The sequence below is a fragment of the Zootoca vivipara genome, chromosome 12 (genome assembly GCF_963506605.1).
Source record: "Zootoca vivipara chromosome 12, rZooViv1.1, whole genome shotgun sequence".
In the NCBI taxonomy this organism is placed as follows: Eukaryota; Metazoa; Chordata; class Lepidosauria; order Squamata; family Lacertidae; genus Zootoca; species Zootoca vivipara.
In genome coordinates, this window is record NC_083287.1 from 45,096,925 (window position 1) to 45,120,965 (window position 24,041).

Here is a 24,041-nt window from a genome sequence, read left to right on the forward strand (position 1 = left end):
AACCACTCCTGCTCTGGGAGGGGTGGGCTGGCTCTGCTCCTCTCTGTGCGGGTGGGTGGGCTGGGGCTGTTGTCTGCTGACTGTGCCTGGCTGCTGCCCCTTGTCTCCTGCAGCCAGGCTTTCCCGTTTCCCTGCTGTGGTGCTGCGTCAGTGGGGGAGGGCACCACCATTCCCGCCTTTCCTTGCCACTCCCTGCGATGTGGGCAGTCTCTGACGAGATGCTGGGGGGAGTTGCAGAGAAAGCAATTCCCACCCCTTCCCTCCTTGCGTCTTGGCGCCGCTGGGGTTTGAAAAGCCCGCGCGCGCGCGCTATCAATCTGCATGGGTTCCTGGTCCTGGCTGGCCCCAGGCGTGGCTTGAAAGGGTTGTTGGGGGAGTGGCTTCTCCTGCGACCGTGGGAACCAAGCCCGCTTTGCGCGCGTTGCTTGCTTGTCGCTCCACCGGGATTCCTGTCTCACCCCCACCGCCAGAGCCGCTTTGCTCAGCTGATCCATATTACTGGGCTTTGGACCTCTCGAGAGCTCATCCTTCACCTCCTCATGCAACCCCAAGTAGAACGCCGCTTGCATTGGGGGTGACTCCAGTTCCCACCCCAATCTGTGCACCAGCATGGTGAATTTCGCCCAATACGCGCGAACTGTCATATTTCCTTGGCGTAAATTATGAAGTTCCTCCTTAGTCTGGTCCATATGACTATCGGACGAATACATCGTTTTCAAACCTTCTAGAAATAGTTTGACATTCTTCATGCAAGGATTCTTTGTTGCGATTAACGGTCTTAGCCACTCCCTGGCTGCCCCGGTAAGGTGCTCCACAATAAACGCTACCCTGTGCTCATCATCAGGGAACTCATCGTGGTGCAGCTCAAGAGCATACACAATCTCAGTCTCAAAGCCCTGATATTCCCTCGGGTCTCCGTTGAACTTGCTTACTAGGGTCCCGGCTCTCCTTCCTGGCAGCACTTGGACTTGGGGTGCCCCTCCCGCCTTGTTTTTCTCTGCATCCAGCTTGTTTTGGAGGTCTACCGCCACCGCCCTTAATTCCTGCTCTCTTTCCTGTAGCGCTCTCACCTGTTCCGCAAGTTGTAGCCGGTCGTCCTGGACCTTCTTAGTCTCTTCTTTAGCTGCCTTCAATTCCCCCTGCGCCTGCAGCGACAGCTGCTGCAGTTCTTGCTGGGCTTGCTCCGCGATCTGCCGCCATCTCTCCGCCTCTGAGACGCTCATCCCGGCAACTCCAAAGTAGCCCAAAAAGTGATTCGGAGGTTGCTGTCACAGTGGCCGGAGTGGGCTACTTCAGAGTAACGACGCTACGCAGCTCTGCATTTTATTCTTTTATTGGTGCTGCGTATTTACAGTGCTGAAGTCATTGCTATTTACACAGAGTGATGTGGTCAGTCGGTTCCAGAACCTCCGAATGGCTTTTGGCGCGTCTTTCTCCAACACAAAAGCTTTGGCAGACCCATCCTCTTTCCCCTCCTCTTTCTGCGTAATTCCGGAGTTGGGGGGATGGGTCTCCCCCCCTTATTCGCCCCTTCCTGTCCCACCTGGGACCCTGGCTCCTCTACCTTGCCTGAGCCTCGGACACGACTTCCTGCTTCCCCATTGGAATCGGAACTCTCTCTGCTTTCCCCTGTGCTCGGGGATGGGCTTGAACTCAGGAGGGGAGGGACTTCGCGATATCCCCTGTCCCTCACACCTGGCCTCGCCTGTGCTGCCTGACAAACCCATAGCATAAGGCCTTCAAGATGCTATTGATGACAATTTTGCAAGAATATTTCAGGAAGTATGTTAACTATGCAAGATGTTTCCATAGCAATCCTAACACTTCATTTTTATATGAACGCGACAATCTTTGGATCACTTGTCAATCTTGACTTCAGCTTATTGTAAGCTGTATCCGTTATTTCTGCTCAGCCTGTAGAGTGTTTCGTGATACTCGGAGGACTGTTGTATCAAAATAAATTGTACTGAATCTATGTTTTGACTCGTTTCTTTAAGCAAAGAAAAATCAATTTAACGTAACACTGGGGAAACAAGCCACACGGAGGATGTTCATAACCTGTGTAGCAAGATGCAATTAAAGATTTGCTTGCACAGAATAGGGTAGGAAATGGAAACGTACAAATACCTGTCAAAGCCACTTTTAAGTTATACACTTCAAAATGTAGGGTGCATTTTGTAACAGAGAAGTCCCATTTCCTACAGCTAACTTAGCTTTCTTCCTGCCAGCCATGGCTACTACTTTTTCAGACCCAGGAACCACCTTGAAAGCAAATATGCCATATCTTAAATTTTTAACCATATATTTTTATGATGGTAGGTTTGCTGTTGTGACCCACCTTAGATCAGGCCATGACCCAATCAGCTGAGGACCACTGAAAATGACATCTCCGGGTCTCATTCTTGCATTCTTATCTGTAATGTCTAGGAATATGCAAAATGTGATTAACCTCAAGCTGTGAATTTTCCTGACCCATAAGCAACAGCTAGTTAGTGGAACCGTGGTAATAAATATCACTGTGTTGTTTCTAAATGTTATAGATAAGGAGGAAAAGGACCCAGAAGCTTTCTTCAGCAGCATCCCCTTGTATCAGAACATATATTTCCAATTCAAATAGCAGGAAAAAATTGTGTGTGTGGGGGGGGGTGTTTCATCTGAAATATGTTGGGGAAAATTCCACTTGGCTGCTTTCACTTAGGACATAGAGAGCAAGGTGAGACTTGCACAAATCAGGTCATTTAGAGCTTATTAAAAACACACATTCGGAAACAATGCTGAATGATTTAATGGCATTTTGAAATTGCAACAAAGACACACATTGAACATCTAAAAAAACACAATCAAATCACCAGAATATCAGTAAACAAAAAAAACAAGTGGTTCTACACTGACATACGAGTACAGGATTTTCTTCCTCTGCGGAAGTTGGTTTTCAAAGACTTAGGCATCAAAATAAGATTCTTCTGATTTCTGAAATAGGTACAGATGTTTTCATTTTTTAAAAAAATGATGTGCACTGTTTGAAGACCACATATACACAGAGAAAGACAGACAGACGCAGATCTTTGTGATTTGCCCAGTGATACAGCGATCTTATGCAAAACTAAGTTTCAATACTGAAAATATGTAACAGTCACTTTCCTTCTATGTGAAATGCAAGACATAATTAAATCAATACTCACAGCAGTTATTAGAACACCTGTTCATTATCATGTGAAGACCAGAAAATGTGAAATGTGTAACTGTTTTCACTGCTACCATTCATCTACTGTTGGGACAGGCACCTGTTGCCTCAACACAACACTTAACTAACTTGCTCCTTTCAATGAAGCCAAGACATGTGGCTGAGTGGGAACAAGCAAGTAGATATCTCTGCTACAGGAGGTTGGTCCTTTGGTGATATATAAAGCTCAGTGACAGTGGGCATTAATTTCACGCTCCACTGTTGTTATTTCATATGTATTTTAAAAATGTAAAGACTCCATTCGTATGAACTGTCCATGCAACTGGCACCCATCATCTCTCACTGAAGGTGGAAAGCTATGAGCCCAAGCCACTCAATGGGTGATTCCCAAGTCAATGAGACCACAGGGAACCCAAGCTCTACCCTAAGTCAGGTCTAGACATTCTAAAGGAGTTTGTTGCATTCAACTGAAATGCCTGCAACACCCATTAGCTAGGGAGCATGTAGGCAAAACATTGTCTTTTAACAATGATAAATAAAGGAGTGATGTGGCAAGATTGCTCCTCTCTACACTGTTTCCCCATCCAGTCACTCTGTGACAAGACCCAAATAGAAGCACATGCTGCAAAACGATATAATAAAACATGCAATAAAGCCACCCACAACTCATTTGAGTTTTGCCGTCGAGTATGGGTAGAGGATGACCTGGATTAGGGAAGCGAAAAGCAGTATCTCTTATGGATTTTAAATCAAATTCCAAGTCATCATTTACTTATCACTATTACATTTGATAATATAATCACAACCCTCAGTCATTTACTCATTCCAGGCTTTAGTGCTACATAGCCACTTAAGCTTTGGGATCACAGATCCTTTTGCCCCAAACAGATCAAGCTATTCACTTATTATATGCTTCTTGCATTAATTCTCTTCTCCATAAACTACTTTAACTCCTATATGACATGCTATAACGTTATGCCTTAGCTTGCTATGATTTCAGCACTCTCATAAATAGTGCCTCCACTCTCTCCCCTAGAGTCAGCTTCTCAAATTCCTATTGGACAGTGCTATGGAACACAATAACTGAAGGAGGAAGAGGAAAACTGATCAAGGAAGTGTAACTCAAAGTAATGTAGGGGAATTAATTTAAAACCTTTCATAAGCAACCTACATTACCACTTTGATTATTTTGGCTCCAACCCTGAGATATGGACAGACAGTTTAGAGAAGCACTGCCTGCCCTCAGCTGCATATACAACATCTATGAAGGAGTCCTAATGTACGGTTTCATTATCCTTCTTCAAGACAGTTGGCTACCAGAAGTGCCTGGGAATATTAATCGCACACATCAAGCTGACAACACAACTTAGGAAGAGCAAAGCCCATCTAAGGACCGCCTGTCGAATGGTGTGAAACAACAAAAGGACCTTCATTCCAAGTTAACAAGTTATGTCTTGACAAAGTACAACCTTTAAATTTTGGTATGATTGTCTTCCACTCTTTATGACAGCACATTGGAATGAGACCCAAAGTGTGTTATCAAGGTTAAACAGCAAGATTCATAGTAGCCCCACATTCATTTTTGAGGTAGCACACTTAGTTGCAATGGCCAGGATCCAAAGAACAATGTTAGCATGACCAAGGGTTGGTGCATGTCCAACGAGCTTCCTTACTTTTGTCTTTGAACAGCAGACCCGCTCCCAAGCACCATGCCATATTACATCTGCTTCTGACAGGCCACTTAATTTCAAAAGTGGCTTGCCACGTTTATTGGCATGCATAACTAGTCTGATCTTTTGGATCTCTGCCATAGTGTTGTTGGCCCAAAAACAGAACGTTGATGGGAGAGGTCCCGTTTTGAAATATGTTCAACACAGGTGCATTCTTTTTTTAAAAAAAAAACCAAATAAGACCCTCAAGATTTATTCTCTGTATTTTTATAATAAAAAAATCTTCACAAAATGTAGCAATGTAAATCCTTCTTAGATATAGGTCTCACATTCTCCAGGAAATTTCATCTGCCGCTTGTGGTTTATAACAGCTGCTATAAACTAAAGTGCTTAAAAACTTGCTCAGATTGCCGTGATTATAATATTTTGTAGTTTGCAGTTATGTAAAATACCAAAACACAGAATGGTGGCTCCAGCCAACAGGGTAAGGGTGAACCAGTTAGTACTTGAAATGTATAGGAATATACTCAACATGGCAAACCAACATTCTATGACCAAAGCTTTTTTTAAAAAAAAACCTGTATTTCCCCCCTTAAATTGGGAATTGAAATAAATACTCCAATAAATAAATACATTGGAGTGCTCAAATCAGACTCAAATACTACACTGGGGTACTCAAATCAGCAGGAGTGCTTAAATATAGATGGGAGGGGAAATCTCCACCATACTTCTGAAATTCACCCTTCATCCTAAGTTTAGCCCAATACGCTCCTTAATCACAAGGCAGATATGTAAAATGATGAGGGAAAGGCAGACTATATATTCTTCACAATAAGTACACAGAATTCACATTTAAGTCAAACGTAATGCCCTACTCTTCGTCTAGGCTGAATAACTTATGAACACTTATATGCTCCATAGGAAAGCCAAATATCCTTCTTCTCACCAGTGGATGCCAAGTTATAAAAGTCCATATGCAAGAATCTAGCTTCTTTGAAAAGGTCACATGTTTTTCTGTACATTTTCATGCAAACTGTGCACAATGTGATAACAACATTTGCAACACACTCCCTTTCAAGGTGCACCTTTTATGTTAACAGCAGACCAACTTACAGGAAAGTCTGCACAAAAAAAGTCTATGGCAACAAAACTGAGGGGTCCAGGGAAGAATTCTTTCAGCATCTCATTTTTCCTGAAGCAAGGCAGGAATATTGATGTTCCACCCAATAGCCTGCCGATCAAATCCACAAGTGAACAGATTGCAGATCGGGTGGTCTTCACTCCATGCTGAACAGCAAACCATTCTTCTGTGCCCCTGTGACAACAGAAATGGCTGCATTAGAATATTGGTTTCTCTACCCATCCCTGCCTCAAATCAGCCACTTCCCCTTTCCACCTCCAACATTTCAGGATGAAAAGGAGAAGTGCAGGGAGGTTCTGAAAGCTCTTCATGATCCTTTTCACTCTTCTGCTTGGCATCTCCAACTCTGGGGGGTGCAAAAGAGGTGGGGGAGGAAAAGGTTTTCAAAGTTTCCCTGCACTTCTCCTTTCCACCCTCAAGGTTGGAGGTGGAAATGGAAAGCAGGAACTGACAGTGAGTTACAACCCCTCCCTATGTAGAAGCCCAGATTCCAGTTTATCTGAGGGAAGTACTGGAATGGAAAACATTCATTTGCTTCTGAAATAAGAACCTGAAGGCCATGGGTCATTTCTGCGGGCCAATGGCCCCAATTGAAAAGAAGGTTCTTATTGGTACTGTGAAGTCGCATTGTGAAATCATACTGAGATGTTCCTAGGAAGCAGTTCACAATTAAATGAATAATAATCCTGCTTTAAAGGACCAAGACTTTGAATTGGGCTCATAAACAGGCTTAATTCAAGGCAGTTGTTTTACACTGACAAGCTGTGTTCAATATATGCAACTTGACGACTGTTAAAGACATTATCTTTGGATCAGGTATTCTGCTATCCATATTTCTAATTATGAAAAGGGGTTAGGAGCAGGGATCTTTCTTACATAGAGAACTCAAAATTCTGGTACCTGTCTGTTGCTGCGAGGGAGCCGTGCTAATCGCACTCCAGACATGTCAAATAATCTAACCTGCCGGTTGTCGTGTGGAAGGGCAATGATTCTTTGGCCGACACAAACATTAATCCTGCACAGAAGAGATAAAAATAAGCTAGGGAGCTTGACAAATGAGAACCGACAGTTGTTCAAGTTCACTGAAAATGATTTAATTGGAGGTTTATCTTGTACGCATTTCCCGCAAATACATGTTACTTTATTTTTGCAACAAAATCAAGTACTGGAAAAACACTTGTTTCTAAAGATGACGATTATCAAAATTCACACTGCCACTGCCACACCACACAGCAATGTAGCAAGAACGTCATTGCAAGGCTTTCCCCATGCACACATGAATTTTCTTGGGTTCCCATCACCACCAAGAACTAAGGAACATTTCAGAAGGTCATACATCCAAATAAAATGCTTTAGCTGAATGAATGAGAATCTTTGGACTTAGGCCTATTACATAAAGAAGTAGAAATCAGTTAATTATTCCTGCAAATTCAAATATTTTCAGTCATTCAAACACTTAAAAAACAAAAAGAAAAATTCTAAGGTGCACCAGGCTAAGAGGCCTAAAATTGGTTTTGCTTTGATGTCCACAGAATGGTCCACTCAAATAGGTAATGCTTCAGAGCCACACGCTCTCTTTGAGATACAAATTCGGTAACTACCGTAGTCTGTCCAACCCAGAATGCATGTGGGATCCCCACTAAGAATTTTTAACTGATTTGCACCTCTCTACAATTATCTCTCTTTGAAGAGCCCAACTGTCATGGGCACCACCATTCTGAACATACCATAATAGTTTCTGCAGAAACTAGAGCCCATGACTAAAACAGTACCACTGAGATGTCTAATCAGAGTTGTTACTCTGCTGTACATGTATAACATTAATTCCAAAGATATAGTACCCACTGTGCCTATTATTAGCAAATAATAATTCATGAAAATCAAGCAAATACCTCCTATATTTAACCAATTGGACTGTTTGGGCTTACCTGTTTACTGCAGAATCTGTGCGAATAGTGGCAATAGGCGACCTCATATTTTTCAAGTCCCAGACTTTCACAGTACGGTCATCACTCCCCGAAACAACATTGTCTCCCACAGTGAAGACAGCTGAAGTCACAGTGCTTAAAGGGAGGGGGGGGGGACATTAGAGCCATATTTAGCATTATTACCTAAAATAGACACGCCATTTTTCACTTTTACAATACAACACTATTCTGGAGGTGGGGGGAGGGGATAGACAGAAGCGAACTTTAAATCCAATGATTTTAAAACCCTAACGAGTGAATTACTACTGGAAACACAAAGTTTGTAGCTAAAAGCTACAGGGCACCAAGATCAATCAACAGCATCCCTTATCAAACAAGAAGTTTAATATTTTTAACATACAAGTACGTGTTAAAATAATGCAACTGATCTCTTCCACAAGAGACGAGACTTCGTAAGATATATAAAAATCACCCTTCAGTCATAAGGAAAAAGTGGAGGTCCTGTTTCTGTGTTATGCCTACTCCAGGTCAAGATTTTTTTTAAAAAAATGCCATGTTTGAATTACTATTAGCAAATCAAGGATTAGAGTATAAAAATATGTAACCCCAGAAACCAGGAGCGTGTTATCTATTACATCTGAAAGGACAAAGACTGAGGTTTTAAAGTATTGCTTTAATTCTAGTCTACAAAGCCTTGGGCTTGTTTCCACCTACACAGCACGCTAACAAAGCCTTTCTTTCCCTCCCCTGGTTCATTACAGTGTGCTTCTTAGCTCAATTTCTATGGATCGCATTTAATGACCTATCCTGTATAGCTTGAGGGTCATGCACATCAATTGCTCAGATTTTAGTAATTTTAATTTAAGGTGTCAAGTTGCTCCTGTCACTTCTATTGTACTGTGAGAATTTGATTTCATGTCCTATTCAGCCTACTGATTGAGATTAGTATTACCCAAGTCACAATGGACTAGTATGTGCAGGCCCTCTTAATTTAAATTGACATCAAATTAAAGTCTAATTAGATCCAAACACCATTATGTCAGTGGTACGAAGTTTTTTAATGCTGTATCAGAGGGCCACAGGGTAATTATGTGGCAAGAACTAAAGGTCTTCACTTGAGCTTTCTGAGCCCAATACCCAATTACAGATGCCTATGCGCCTGACCTACTCTGGAGGCACAAGCAATTAAGAACAGCCACAGAATCTATGGAAGATCTCCACTTACCATACACATTCACAGCCAGGAGAACGTCCTCGTCTCCCAAAAATATATGCATTACATACAGAAATAGTCGCGCAAGCGGAGCATTTCACTGTTCCACAACATATGACAATAGATTTGATTCTTTCATCATGCATTAAAATTATTCATCTAGTTAAGATTTAAAAGCTTGTATTTTCGAGAAACCGTTCAAAGCTCTCTGCTTTTCAACTTCTTCTGCTCAAGGACCTGAACATTTTTTCCCCCACTTGTTTAAATTTGCATATCAAACTACATCCCAAAATGTTACAGTATGGGTTGCATGTGGTGTTGTTGTTGTTGTTGTTGTTGTTGTTGTTGGAAAGACAGAAAAGGCCAGAAATTAACTCTTTACTGGCAGCACCCTTATCTTATGAATGCTAGATAACCGAGAAGATCAAACACAGCTAGTATGAAGATTTTGCACAGAAGTAGATTTTAAAAACATCTAAGATTGCTTTGTATCACAAGTCCATTTAATCCAGCATTGCATGCTCCATCTGGCAGGGGGTCTCTCCAAGGTTTCCGAAAGAAGCTTTCCCCATCTTTGCCCTTTGAGGCCTTGTTTATCCAGAGATGTCAAGGACTGAACCTCGTGCATGCTAGAATGGATGACTGCCATAACTCAGTGATTCTCTCAAATGTCTTGTACGTACTGTATGTATGTATGTTCAATAAGATTTCTTACCCACCCTTCACCCTAAGGCTCTTGGGTGGGTTACAACAATAGAATATGCAATTATAAAAATAACTAAAACCATTACAATTATAATACATATCTAACCCCTTCCAAACAGAATGGAACAGAACAGCTGAATTGGATCTAATCAGGTTTCTGTTCTGTTTAAATCCCCTCTATGTCCAATTTGTGCTTGCCACTCTCCACCCGTTATTTTCCTGAAGTTCTTCATTGGGCAAATGTTCAACAATCATTTGAACCTCTCAGCAGCTTTGGATATACCCTTTGGTCATATCACTGAGTAAAGTGCTGAAATGTCATTCAAATGCAAATTACACTCTGCTCTACCACTTATTCTCAACATCTGATCCCAGGGAGGCAGTAGAGATGACAACCCAATGTCTGGCATTAGTTCAAAGTGGATTGGTGGGAACGAGGGGGAGATGCTGCTATTCAAGGGTGCTTAAAATCTGTAAGGGTTATGTGGCCTAGTCTAGGTAAGGTTGCATTCGCCTTAAAGGTCTGGTTGGTTGGTTTGGTGTAATTTCCTCACATGTTCAGGTGAAGAGGACTGCCTTTTGCCAACTGGTTTACAAGCTGTAACCATTTCTAGAGGAGACAGGCCTGGCCTCAGTTATCCATGCCTCTGTTATCGAAGCTAGATTACTGCAATACTATCGATACGCAACTGCCTTTAAAATTGGTTTCCCACCTGGAAACCAATGTCCACACTGTGGAAGGACTGGCCTCCACAGTCACTTACGAAATCATTGTTAAAACCGTGTTTATAGAAGACAATCTTACTTGGCTACGAGGAGGAGGAGGAGGAGGAGGAGGAGGAGGAGGAGGAGGAGGAGGAGGAGGAGGAAGAAGAAGAAGAAGAAGAAGAAGAAGAAGAAGAAGAAGAAGAAGAAGAAGAAGAAGAAGAAGAAGAAGAAGAAGAAGAAGAAGAAGAAGATACTTAACCATAATGGTTAGGCTCTAATGCTTCTGAATACCAGTTGACTGAAACCACAGAGGGGAAAGTGTTCTTGTGCTTGGGTCCTGCTTGAGAGTTTACTACAGGCCATAAGAACAGGATAGTGGACTAATTGGCCATTGCATAGCTGCCAAGTTATCCCTTTTTTTAAGGGATTTTCCCTTATGCTGAATAGGCTTCCTCGCGAGAAAAGGGAAAACTTGGCAGCTATGCCATTGGCTTGATCCAGCAGGCTCTTCTTATGTTTATTTCAATTGATTGGATGGCTGCATGGGTAGCATAAGAATGTGTTCATTTTTAACCTCACTCACCTAATAAGAGTCCCCACTACCACTTCCCTGTTCACTTCACGCATGTAATGAAGTGGGCCCCTGCCTACAAAAGCTTAATGACCAATAGATTTGTTAGCCGTTAAGGTTCCAGTGGACACTTGGCTTAAAAAAAAAATTGTATATACTCATGCACACAAAACACCTGCCATGAATTATTTCAATGAGCAGGAAACATCCTCACAGACTGTTCACTAACTGCATAAAGACATCTAAGCAACCCTTTAATTACCATGCTCCTTTATAAGCAGTCTGTCAATTTAGGTCCTCCACAAATGGCACCTCATGGCATTGCACTAGGGAAGCACAACAACACACTAGGAACAATTATTTCTTGTCCCAAACCTATTACACCTTTCAGCTAGTTTAACAGGTAGCTTTCTTTGACGCTGGACTACAAGATCGCCGTTCCTGCAACAAACAATACAGGAGCAGGGCCAACTTTTATACATCTGGACAAAACTGGAGGCTTGAACTCTAAAGTACAGTTGTACCTCAGATTAAGAACTTAATTCATTCTGGAGGTCCATTCTTAACCTGAAACTATTCTTAACCTGAGACACCACTTTAGCTAATGGGGCCTCCCGCGCCGCGCAATTTCTGTTCTCATCCTGAAGCAAAGTTCTTAACCCGAGGTACTACTTCCAGGTTAGCAGAGTCTGTAACCAGAAGCGTCTGTAACCCAAGGTACCACTGTAAATGGAAAGCAGGGGGTTAAGTAAAGCACTTGATATAATGTGTGGAGGCTTATTGACAAAATCCATACTGACCAAAGCTCAATCTGTGCGGAATCTGGAACATTTAAATAAGGAACTGGGGAAACAGAGGGTAAATTAAGATTTGCCTCACTTTCTTCTCACTCTCTAGCAACCGTGGCCAACTTAAAACGGTGGTTAACATCCCCTCGGCTAAATTAATGAAAAATGTCAACAAAAGATCATTAAGACTCTGTGTTAATGGAACGCTAAAAGGCATTAGGCTTTTCATAACTCACGAGTGGGTGACAGGTATCTTTGGGCATTAAAAAAAAAAAGTTGGCAAAGAGACAGTAGTCTTATGACACCCTTAAAATGTGGGTCCCCCACAGGGAACTTGGTGTGCTACTACCATTCTCTGGAAAAACTTCAGACTCTGCCAAACCCCGGCAAAACTCATTTATCTTGTCGTAGAGAGCAGCCGAGCATACACTTCCAGCTGACAGAGTGGCACTTTTTCACCACACACCACTGCCTGATCTGGAACATTCTGCTCCCTCCGTGGGTCTCAATCAACAGAAATACTGTAATGCTAGCACTCCTCATTAGGACTAACAGCTGTCTCCCCAGTCACACAGAGACACAAAACTGTTTTGCATAACAATCTGCTGAAATTTCACACTCATGGGGAAAAAAATATGATGCAGAAAATGCTGGACCATGAAATGCTGATGCGGTGTGCTGCTTGGAACCGCTTCAAAAAAATTAACACTGCAGTGCCCATTTCACTCACACAGCATGATATTTTAGAGAGGGTTGCCTGTGCATTGTGGGGCTGGGGGGCGGGGAGAACCAAATAAATCCATTACATTTTGGGAAGAGGTATGCCTGCTACAAAATGCTAACGTGTCGAGGCAGAGATTGCAACTGGTTTAATGGTAGTTGGTGAATAATTACCATTTCCCTAGCATGAAGTAATCCTTATTGATCAAATGGCAAACGTTAGCAAAGTTAGCCATTCAGAAACATAATGCTAATGGTGAAGAATACGTGCAGAAACATTTGGCTGCCGGGTGGGAGAAACATGAGGACGAACTCTGAGTGGATGTGGAAGAAGCCCAGTGCTAGGCATCAAAGAACATCAAAGCTAAGAATGGTAGAGCTTGCTTAAGGAAGGGGAAAAGGAACAATAAGGTATGTTGTACTGGGACCTGGAGGAAGGTCAGCCTGACCAAAATGCCTGGAAGTTGCCAACCACCAGAATATATACCTCCCACCCCCAAATCATCGTTAAAATGAATGGGGGCTTTTGAAAACAAGAAGCTCCTGCGTAAGTTGGCTATATTCCGGTAATGGTGAGGAATGCACAGGACTATGCCATCGCTGATGAAGCATTCTAGGCAGATAGGTAGATGTGGACACATCTCCGCCGTATTAAGCAGTTGGTCCCTTACCTTCCTCACCCTGATCTGGCCACAGTGATCCATGCGACAGTCACCTGCAGGCTTGATTACTGTAACTCGCTCTATGCGGGGCTGCCCTTGAAACTGACCCAGAAACTCCAGCGGGTGCAGAATGCCGCAGCAAGGCTCCTTAAGGGGTCCTTGCCGCGGGATCACATTCATCCAGTGCTTTACCAGCTGCGCTGGCTCCCGGTGGAGTACATGATCAGGTTTCAGGTGCTGGTTTTGACCTTTAAAGCCCTATGCGGCTTAGGACCCTCGTACCTATGGGACCGCCTCTCCTGGTATGCCCCACGAAGGACCTTAAGGTCCACAAATAACAACATTCTGGAGATTCCGAGCCATAAGGTGGTTATATTAGTCTCGACTAGGGCCAGGGCCTTTTCAGTACTGGCCCCGACTTGGTGGAACCCTCTTTCACAGACCAGGGCCCTGCGGGATTTGTCATCTTTCCGCAGGGCCTGCAAGACAGAGCTGTTCCGCCTGGCCTTTGGGTTGGGTTCAGTCTGACCCCTGTGTTTTCCTCCCTCATGGTTTTGATTTATGGACTACTTAAAATGAGGCTGCATTTTAAATTTTAAATTTTAATATTGTATTTTAATCTGTATTTTAATTGTTTTCTTTTCTTTTATGTCTTATTGTAATTTTATTGGTGTTAGCCGCCCTGAGCCCGGTTTTGACTGGGGAGGGTGGGGTATAAATAAAAATTTATTATTATTATTATCATTATTATTAGTCCTATATCTGACACAGCATCTGTAGAGAACCAATAGCACGAGGCCTACTGCCACCCTATTCCATGGAAGTGAAGTCAGACTGGGTGGGAAGAGATGTGGACCACTGCCCTGGCCACCCACCACTCCAGATCCTTCTGTGGCCAGTTAGGTCAATACATGTGTACATGTGTCAAAGCACATGCAAAGTCTTGCTGTTGTTATATGCATAGATAGAGAGGGAGAAATGGGATTTAAATGTTGAATATCTACCTCCGCATAAATGTAAGCTACAGGGTTTACTTTCCAAGAATCTAAGAAATGCCAAGGCTCCCAAAGTCTCATTAGGATTCCACTTACAACGCTACTATACCATACAGATCAGGATAAACTGAAACATGAATCATAGCTGCCAAGTTTTCCCTTTTCTCGCGAGGAAGCCTATTCAGCATAAGGGAAAATCCCTTAAAAAAAAGGGATAACTTGGCAGCTATGACATGAATGTGTCATTAAGGGAAAACACCTTTCTTCCCTAACTACTCCTAACACAGAAAAGTCTTAAAATACATATGTTTTTCACCCCACAGATACAGATCAGGAACTCGCATTTTGTGGGGAGGTCACTGCTTTCAAACAATAATTCAGTCTTGAGTACACATGCACTTATGTATTAAGAGTATTCAGTGAGACCAAGTGATTATATCCATATACCCAAGATCAGGGCATCAATCTTCTATTTCTCTATAGTGTACAAGCTTCCTGGCCTACAAGCTAATGTTAAAATGTTTGCAGAAGCTTATGTATGAATTTCCCTTTTCAAAGCAACTAAGCCTGCAATCATAACCACACTTAACTGGAAAAAAGCCCCACTGAATTTAATAGGACTTACTTCTGATTAGAAATGTTTAGGATTGCAACACTAGTTCTGATTCCAATTTAAGTTCTTTCTTAGTAAACATGTATTAGTAAGATTTTTTTAAAAAAAACAAAAACAAAATATCATCTTGGTACCTTTCTTTTCTAACTAAAATAAACACAGCTGAATTTTCTTAGCCTTAGTCTCTCCCTTGCAAACACCCTCTTGTTATCCAGTGCTGAAAAACCTGCCATGTCAAGCCTTGTTTTATATTTTAATTCTGAAGTACTACATATACCAATATGATGTGGAAGTTTGCAACCATTACTTTCTTACATCAAGTGTCACCAAGCCACAGAAGCAAACATTTTCTACCTGCACTTAATCCTCATGGTGATCTTTCTTATCTAGAGAAAAAAATATGTTTTTCTAGAACACACAAATTTAAGCTAAGGCAGCCGCAAAATCCTACTGAAAAAACCCATGTAGCTTTAAAAAAAACCTAAAACACAAACTGCTTTATTTTATAGTCTACATAGTTAAGCTTGCCATTCTTTATAGAAACTGCATATGCCTGAAATGTTAAAGATAGTATTTTTCAGGTTTAAAAACAGAATTAAGGCACCATCTGCTGGAACACATCCAGATTATTCAACACCCCCAAATTGGTTAACTAATTTTTAACAACAGCTGTAGAAGCATAGCTCTTATCTGTAAAAATGGACTACCATTATAAAAAACTTAAAATTTGGCAGTTCCCCACTTGTCTGGGGCAGCAAACTTGCCAGCCCTATCTTTCAGAACAAAGAAAACTGCACGATTTCATAGAAGAAACTGGATGAAAGCACCTAAGGGTGCCACAGATCACTTAGGTTATTTTTTTTTAACGTACCAAACATGTTTTGTCTTATCTGCTTTTTTACAACAGAAAATATGTATGCACAATGTCAGAGATCGAGAGTCTGGTAACCCAACTGAAACAGGTGAAAGCCCCAGGTGCAGGTTTAATTCCTGCAGAGGCCATTAAAAATATTTTGGACATTTGAGCCAAAATCTTAGCCTCACTTTTCACTGGCATAGACACCTATGGATATGTTCCTGAAGACTGGGGACTATCAATCATTGTCCCAATATATAAAAAAGGCAAAAAAGATGATCCTACCAACTATAGACCAATCAGTCTCCTCAACATAATAAGCAAATTGTATGCAAGACACTTGCAGTGGAAATTCAAAGACTGGCTACAACAAGAAAACATTCTTGCAGATGAGCAAGTAGGACTCTGAGAAGGTCGTTCGACCATCAACCAATGTTTAGTTCTCCAACATCTAATAGAGAAGTACTCATCTTGTAAAGCTGCTTCTCTTTATGTGGCCGCCACTGATTTCAGAACAGGGAAAAACTGGAGACCTCCACACTAGATAGACGTCTGCTATACCTAATACGCATGTTACATGAAGGGACCTCATTAAAAGTGCATTGTACCTCCCAGGGCCACTTATCTAATGCAATAGAAACCGAGAAGGGAGTTAAACAAGGATGCATACTGGCCCCATCCTTGTTCAATTATTATATAAATGATATGATCCCTTATCTCCGCAATATAAATTTCCATCCTCCAAAACTTGCAGGAAATCATATTTCGGTGCTGCTTTACGCAGACGACGCTGCAATCCTCTCTAGAGCACTGATTGGCCTTAAAAGAGTCATGAAAACACTCACTGCATATTGTAAAGAGAGCCAATTGGATCTCAACTACCAAAAAACCAAAAGCATGGTCTTTGCCAAGAGGCCCAAATCACGTGTATGGTACATTGATGGGCATAAGATCGAGCAGGTCACCTGCTTTAAATACCTGGATATAGCCCTTCACTCATTGGGAAGTAGAAAAACCCATGGCAACTACATTGCAGGGAATGCTCAGAGAAGTGCTAATGCCATTCTTAGGTACCTTAGGTCCAAAGGTGGACATTACATACCAGCAGCCCTCAAGTTGTTTGAGGCCAACTTGATTGCACAACTGTTATATGGTGCCCAATTAGGCCCCTTTGCCAACTGTGCTCCATTAGAATTGGTGCAATCCAAATTCTTAAGATCTGCTTTACAAGTACCGTACCTCTTAACATACTAACACCTTTTTTATTGAGTATTCTTGGTTATGTTTTACACCAGGCTTCCTCAACCTTGGCCCTCCAGATGTTTTGAGACTACAATTCCCATCTTCCCTGACCATTGGTCCTGCTAGCTAGGGATCATGGGAGTTGTAGGCCAAAAACATCTGGAGGACCAAGGTTGAGGAAGCCTGTTTTACACAGTAATTCCCCTTAGAAGCCACAAAAACTGGAAAACTATCAATACGTTTACAATGAAACAGAACTTTAGAAACCTTGTCACAAGTTCAGGAAAATGCCCTAACCACTGTTGGTTCTTTCAGGTGAAGAGACTAGGTCTTCAATGGTCTTCTGATTAAAGATCAAGTCCATGCTCCCTAGAACTTCACCAAAGATAGACTGGGTCTGAAGAATCAAGGCAAAGAGGACAACTCTCTGCAGGTTCTGTTAAGGAGTCTTCCGGGACCACATGCTGGTCTCAATCAACAACATTGTCTATAGTGTACTAAATAATGGTTTGATGCCCAAGATCCCCAGCTACCTCAGAGCACCAGGGACATTTCATTGACACCAAGGATATGATCCTCCTTCCCAATACTCATGGTGACCCTTGCCAAAGTGTCAAACAGCAAATTGACCCCAGACGGCCCTTCCAAATAAGGGCCAATGCTATGTTTTCACTATCCCAAACTCCACTTTACAGATAACCACTGTACAACTAACTTGTGGGTTGGATGTTCGGCACTGAGCAAGGCTAACTGCACAGAAAACCCTCAGTGGATGCCTCCCTCACTACAAGCAAAAATCCACATTGGCCAGATGATGTGGCTAACTAAAGAAAAAAATATAAATTATGCATATGGAGATCTGCAGTGCTCCTTACTTATGGCTAGACCTGCTAGGAAATTCAAGCACACTTGTGGGATGCTAATAGACTGGTAATAGACAGAAAATTACGAGAGAAAGGGGTTGTTTTTTAATGCGTTCCCCTCTATTTCTTGGTGTCAAAAGTTGCCATTATGGAATTCAATTTGTCCGAAAGGTAATTACAGAGCTAATTACAGTGCTAACAAAGCAGCTTTTTAATTTAAGCAGCACTAAAAACTACAGCTGAAAAAAATCCTAGGTGCCTAGAAATGTTGACACACCTCATTCCTAAACTATTTTTTATTATTAAGTAAGCTTAAATGCTATTCTACAGCAAGGTTGACAGTTTACAGGAACATGCAATTATATATCACGTACAAAATAAAAACAATTAACAGGGATATAGGACTCTAGAGCAGACATCCCCAAACTGCGGCCCTCCAGATGTTTTGACCTACATTATCCCTAGCTAACAGGACCTGTGGTCAGGGAAGATGGGAATTGTACTCCAAAACATCTGGAGGGCCAAAGTTTGGGGATGCCTGCTCTAGAGCATAACCCAGTTCAGCTAAAAGCTTATTGAAACAAGGTGTCCACCTGTCACTTGAAGGTCATTAAGGCAGAGGAGTTGGTGAAACTTCCTGAGAAGGTATTTTGGGCACCACCACCAAGAAGGCTCCTGCTCATATGGCCAAAAACCACAGTTTGGACTGCAGAGACAATTTATCTGGACAATCTTAAGATGTCTGTGGTGGGTATATACAGAAGGAAGCTTCCTTCCGATAGGCATGATTTGTGGGATGTTAGCATCCAAAATGCTCATTAAAAGGGTTAATTGCAAGAGCTGTCATACACTCTGTGGCAGCTATGGCAGCTGGTACAGTTATGGCAGTTAGGAAAACAGTCTTAACAGTCAGAGCAACTTAAGAAACATCCACCTGCACTGTGTATTTAACCTGCAACTGCAAGCACACTTTAAAAGAGAGTGTAGTTTTTATGGGAGAGAAAAATAGAACTAGTTAAAGGGTCAAACAACCCAGGGCTGTCTTCCGCATACAGTGGTGCCTCGCTAGACGAATTTAATTCATTCTGTGAGTCAATTCGTTTTGCAATAAAATCGTCTAGCGAATACTATAGGAATGCATTGAATTAATTTTTTCCCCCATAGGAACACATTAATTGAATTTCAATGCATTCCTATGGGAAACCGCGATTTGCTAGACGAATTTTTCACAAAACGAATTTGTCTTGCGAGGCAACCTCTGCTCGAAAAATCTCTTCATTAAGCGAAAAATTTGTCTTACAGGGCATTCGTCTAGCGAGGCACCACTGTACTCTCTAAATGGAAACTAGAGTTTAATTCCCACATGATCTAAGCTGTGTAGGGTCAAAAACAGCCCTTTGAATTGAGCCTAAAATCAAAAAGGTAATTACTGTAGATCTTTCAGCACCAGTTCTTTAAGGCAGCCTGCACAAAGTAATATTCTTGCTACAACTTGTACAGTGCCTGTATAGAAGACCAGTGGGAGACCCAGGCAAGCTCATCTGAATTCTCTAAAGGAAAAGCAGGACATAAGATTAGTCAATTGCTCGTGCTGACCTGTGGCATGCTGGGAGTCAATGGGTGGATCCCACACTTCTAAGGTTTATGCTTCTGAATGTTACCTCCTTCATGGACTTTGAAGAACACTGCAGGGCATGTGATTCTACTGCCTTTACTTCTACTCTTCCTGCCAACTGTCCCATTGTAAGTGAGCCTTGGCAACTCACCTGACATTTAACCTCAATCCTTTGTTGCTGCTACTGTGAATAATTATTGCAAGGCTTTTGCATACCATGTGCTCCTTGTTTTGATAATATCTTCCAGCTGAAATTTGAGCAGTTTCAACACTTTCCTTTTTTATCTGCAGAGGATCATTATGAGATTATATATATATAACGTGCTTATGACTACTTGCTACATGGTAACCTGGACCCAAGTCGCAGCACACACTGCAACATTAAGATTGCCACACTATCCCTCAGAAATTGAGTAGACTCATTGTAGTTCTGTCCCCATTGCCTCTATCTCAGGGACTTCCAAAATCCAGGATAAGCACTCATCAGCAGATTATGCCAGCTGACCTAGGAAAACACCATTTGACCTTTAAATGAGTCCAGAAATCCCTACCACCGCACAGGTCTGGGATTGAGTGAGAGGGAGTATATTGAGCAGAATCCTATTTTGATGTTTTATATACTGTATTTTGAAAAGCAGAATATAAATACTTGAAACAAGATCAACTGCATATCAGCATCCCTAGTCTCTACTAAACCTTCTGTTAAATCCTCCTGCTATAACACTGGACAGGCCCTAGGACCGGAATGGGAAACCTGTGGACCTCTAGATGTTGTTCATCTGCAATTGCCATTGTCCATGACCACAGGCCATGCTGGCAGAAACTATTAAGAGCCACAGTCCAACAACATCTGAAGAGCCACAAGTTCCCAAGCTCTGCGCTAGAAGAACAGGGCTGCTCCAACATCCCCCAAGGGGGATGGTCACAGGTTCCTCACACCAGTCCTGGGTTGGCAGGACTTTTCCAACAGCCTTCAAGGTGCGATGGGGGCTGCTGCTAGAAAACCAGCCCATTGTCTAATGGTGCTACCCTTTTCCATAATGCAGCATAGCTACAGTATTTTAATGCAGCCTCTTGAAGTCTCATTCTCTGCAATAAGAAGATGGGTATCTTATCTTAATTTTCCTTGGCACTAACAAAGTTTTAATTGGGGTGGGAGAAAAGAGTTTTGATAAGAGAACATCTCAAATGATTAATGTTAAAAACTGAAGAGGTCTGAAAGTATTTGGTACAAGTTCATCCAGATAAACACTGCAAAGAACTGAACAATGGAAGATAGTAACTCTCTCAGCACACCAGGTCCGGAACAAAAATATATATGAAGGACTACACACATGAACTGGATTTTATATTTATAAGACGTAACAGAGGTGCTGTTTGTAAGGAGGAAAAAGTGGCCAGCTGGACGAATGGCTTAACAGCAAGTGAAGGATGACAACTGGATACTGAATAAGAAATGATGCAGCTATGGGAGGAAATGATGGACATATGTTTGCAACAGGAGGGGGTAACCTGATTTTAAGAAACTGCATTAAAGTAATTTGGTTTGACTTGTAGTAATTCGAAAAAATTATAAAAATAATTATAAAAAAGTAAGTATCTTGTACAAGTAACCCAACGCAACCAGCCTCCCACTTAAAAACTTTAAGAAACTGCTGTCACTTACTCTGTATGGCCCTGAAAGACATTCACAGAATGGATAGAAGGGTCTCTGAAATCCCACAGACGGAAAGTCGTGTCTCGTGATGAGGTCACCACAAGACGCTGGGTGGGATGCGTGCAACAATGTGTAAGTTCTTGGTCATGTCCTACAACCACAGATGAAAATATTAAGGCACTGAGAATGCAAGACCTTTCAATTCCACAAACACTGGGGAGGAAAAACATCAGACACACAATTCTTATGCTTTGGTGGCAAAAAGGTGGCTTCGAATTTTACTACCTACCCCAGATTCCTGGGCCATCATCACTAACATAGATTAGACTCCTCATTTCATCTTAAGGAATGCATTTAAGAGCATATAGATTCAACATTTTACGATTTCTCGGCAATACTGAATAGAGTTTACTCTACAAAGATCTGCTAAGCACTAAAACAAAAATAGACAGTCTGACTCCTTGATTAACCATGCAAATATAAGAAGGGCAAGGAAGGTACTCTGAATGGGGAAATATCACCTGGCCAACAACCTGCTAAACTATCTTGGTGTGCCTTCTTTAAAAATGCAGGGTTCATGTTTGAGGCAGATGCACTAGAAAATTCTGTATCTAAAGTAGTGCCTGACTTGCCCACTTTGTTGGAAAGCTGTGACCAGAAATGTCAGAGAAGTTAGTCTGCTCTTTGCACGTTGAGTTCTTTGCGGCTTAGACAAATTGTTGTCAAAACTGACTTGCAGCAGCTGTTTACATTGACTGAATATAAAATTTAAGGCCTATGCTTAGAACTGCAAAATCACAGGGCTGCTAGGAGCCACAAATCATCTAGCTCAGTGTTTCTCAACCAGTGTGCCTCCAGATGTTTTGGGACTACAACTCCCATCATTCCTGACCACTGGTCTTGCTAGCTAGGGATGATGGGAGTTGTAGTCCCAAAACATCTGGAGGCACACTGGTTGAGAAACACTGATCTACTTCATCCCTCTACTTTAGGTACACACTGCAGTTTAATCTCCTACTAATTAACACACAACTGCCACATTATAGCTTGCCACTGGTGACAGAGCAGCTGCACACAAGCTCTACCATGCCCAGTGCCTACAGACACAAAATAGTTTAGGAAAAACAATCTAGATGTCACTGCTCTATAGGGTGAAAGTGGTGGGGGGAAACCACCTAGGTAATTTGGTAATATGACCATATGTAGGAAAGAACCTCTTAATTAAAACTGAACCAAATTCCACAAAACTCTTCACTGGGCAGAAACTGGCCCAATAATCATAAACACATTACACATGTTTCATTTCTTATGTCTAGCTAATTGAAGGCTTTGATTGCACATCTGATGACAATCCATGATATATTAAGCTTCTGTGGCTAGTTCAGCAGGTGGAAAATAGCTATAGGAGAAAGCTACATAAACAGAATAGCCATCTTGGCCCATGTTTTGTGACAAAGATCTACATATGTATGAATACATATCTGTTATTAAAAGCAACTAAACTGCCCGATCACGACAGAAAAGGAACCCCTTTGTAAACAGCTAAAGTGCTAGAAATATAGTCTACTCTCCACCCCCCTTGGGAGTCTGTTTTCAGATTACACACTGACCCTTTGGGAGGAGAGAAACACGGAAGTTCAAAAAAGAAACAGGGCAACACAGAGTAGAGAGGAATCTCACATTCATAATAAACAATGGGAGTTACTCTTCCTTGCCAAGAAGTTTTAATTTCTAAGCGCCACGTTAACAGTGGCAGCCTAGAACCCACAATCAGCCTATGAAGCAAACGGACAAAAATGAAAACTTCCACACAAAGAGGTACCTGTCAGAGAGTGCACAAGTTCAGATGTCTCCACATCATACAGGTTTGCTGTTCTATCCCATGAAGCTGTCACAGCTTGCTTCCCTCCAACTAGCCAATCAGCTGCTATGACTACACCTTGGTGGCTTTTTAGGAAAGTTGAAGGAGCCCGGATGGTGGGACAATCACTAGAACCATCTCCATCTCCTTCAGGTTCATCTTTATCAGAGAACTCAACTTCATCTTCTCCAGACATTTGCTGTTAATTTTGAAAACATTTAACATGTATTAAAACTGCCTAAATTGAATGTGGCTTACATAATCCTTAATGCGGGATTAACCTATCACAAACAAACACAAGGGTTTCTGCTATTGGGTTTCCCACTGTGCACTATAATGCCCAAATCAGGTAATCTGGGAGAGAGCTAGTGAGTCAGATTCCATGAGGCAAAGGACAGCCGAGCTGTTGAGAGTGTCCCCATTGGCATAGTCTCAGCAACAAAGAAGGAGAAGATACTTGAATAAGACATGGGATATAGGAAGTAAAGTTTAATGCTGAGTGCTATTTACTCCCACATAAATAAATGAAAATATTCTCTCTTGAGATTTTATTTTCATACTGTAAATTTGTCTTGGGCCTTTTGAGATAAATTTGCACATCAGCAGTAGGGTGTTTTTTTTTAAAAAAAAAAAGTGTTCTGAAGCAGGTATGAGGAAGCTGTGGCCCTCCCGATGCTAATACATTTCCCTTAAAGATCTTGTGCAAATCTTGATTAAACAGTGTTTCCATACAGTCATGATGGGCATGTCCTACTCTGTTGCAATAGAAACTGACTGCAAGCGACATAGCTGGTGGATGAACTATAGAGTGGCTGTGAATGCTAAGGGAGCATTATCAACAGTGCCTGCTAGTGCTGTTAATGCTGAGTTTCTAATGGCAGAGATAACATACCAACTAGCTTCCACTGAAGCTATCAGTAACAGCCACCTAAGCAGAGCTGCGGGAAGAGGCTGAAGGACTTTATGACACTGTCCACCTAGACGATGGTGCGCCAAAAACATGTAGCAGCAATGAAAAATGTAATCAAAAAAATGCTAAGGGGGGGGGG

At 41.9% G+C, this 24,041-nt stretch overlaps 1 protein-coding gene across 5 annotated transcripts in view; it reads right to left on the reverse strand.

Moving 5' to 3' along the window:
• Window positions 1-2,767: 2,767 nt before the first annotated feature.
• The window catches only part of WDR37 (WD repeat domain 37), a 49,342-nt gene continuing 28,068 nt past the window's right edge, over window positions 2,768-24,041 (reverse strand). For all 5 annotated transcript variants that reach the window (XM_035129072.2, XM_060280898.1, XM_035129071.2 and 2 more), the window contains 5 exons: window positions 22,954-23,191; window positions 21,141-21,282; window positions 7,924-8,058; window positions 6,896-7,010; window positions 2,768-6,169 (listed from right to left, as the gene is read on the reverse strand). In XM_035129072.2, the coding sequence (XP_034984963.1) occupies window positions 6,038-6,169; window positions 6,896-7,010; window positions 7,924-8,058; window positions 21,141-21,282; window positions 22,954-23,191 (762 nt within the window). In that variant the 3' untranslated portion in view covers window positions 2,768-6,037. The remainder of the gene's footprint in view (window positions 6,170-6,895; window positions 7,011-7,923; window positions 8,059-21,140; window positions 21,283-22,953; window positions 23,192-24,041) is intronic.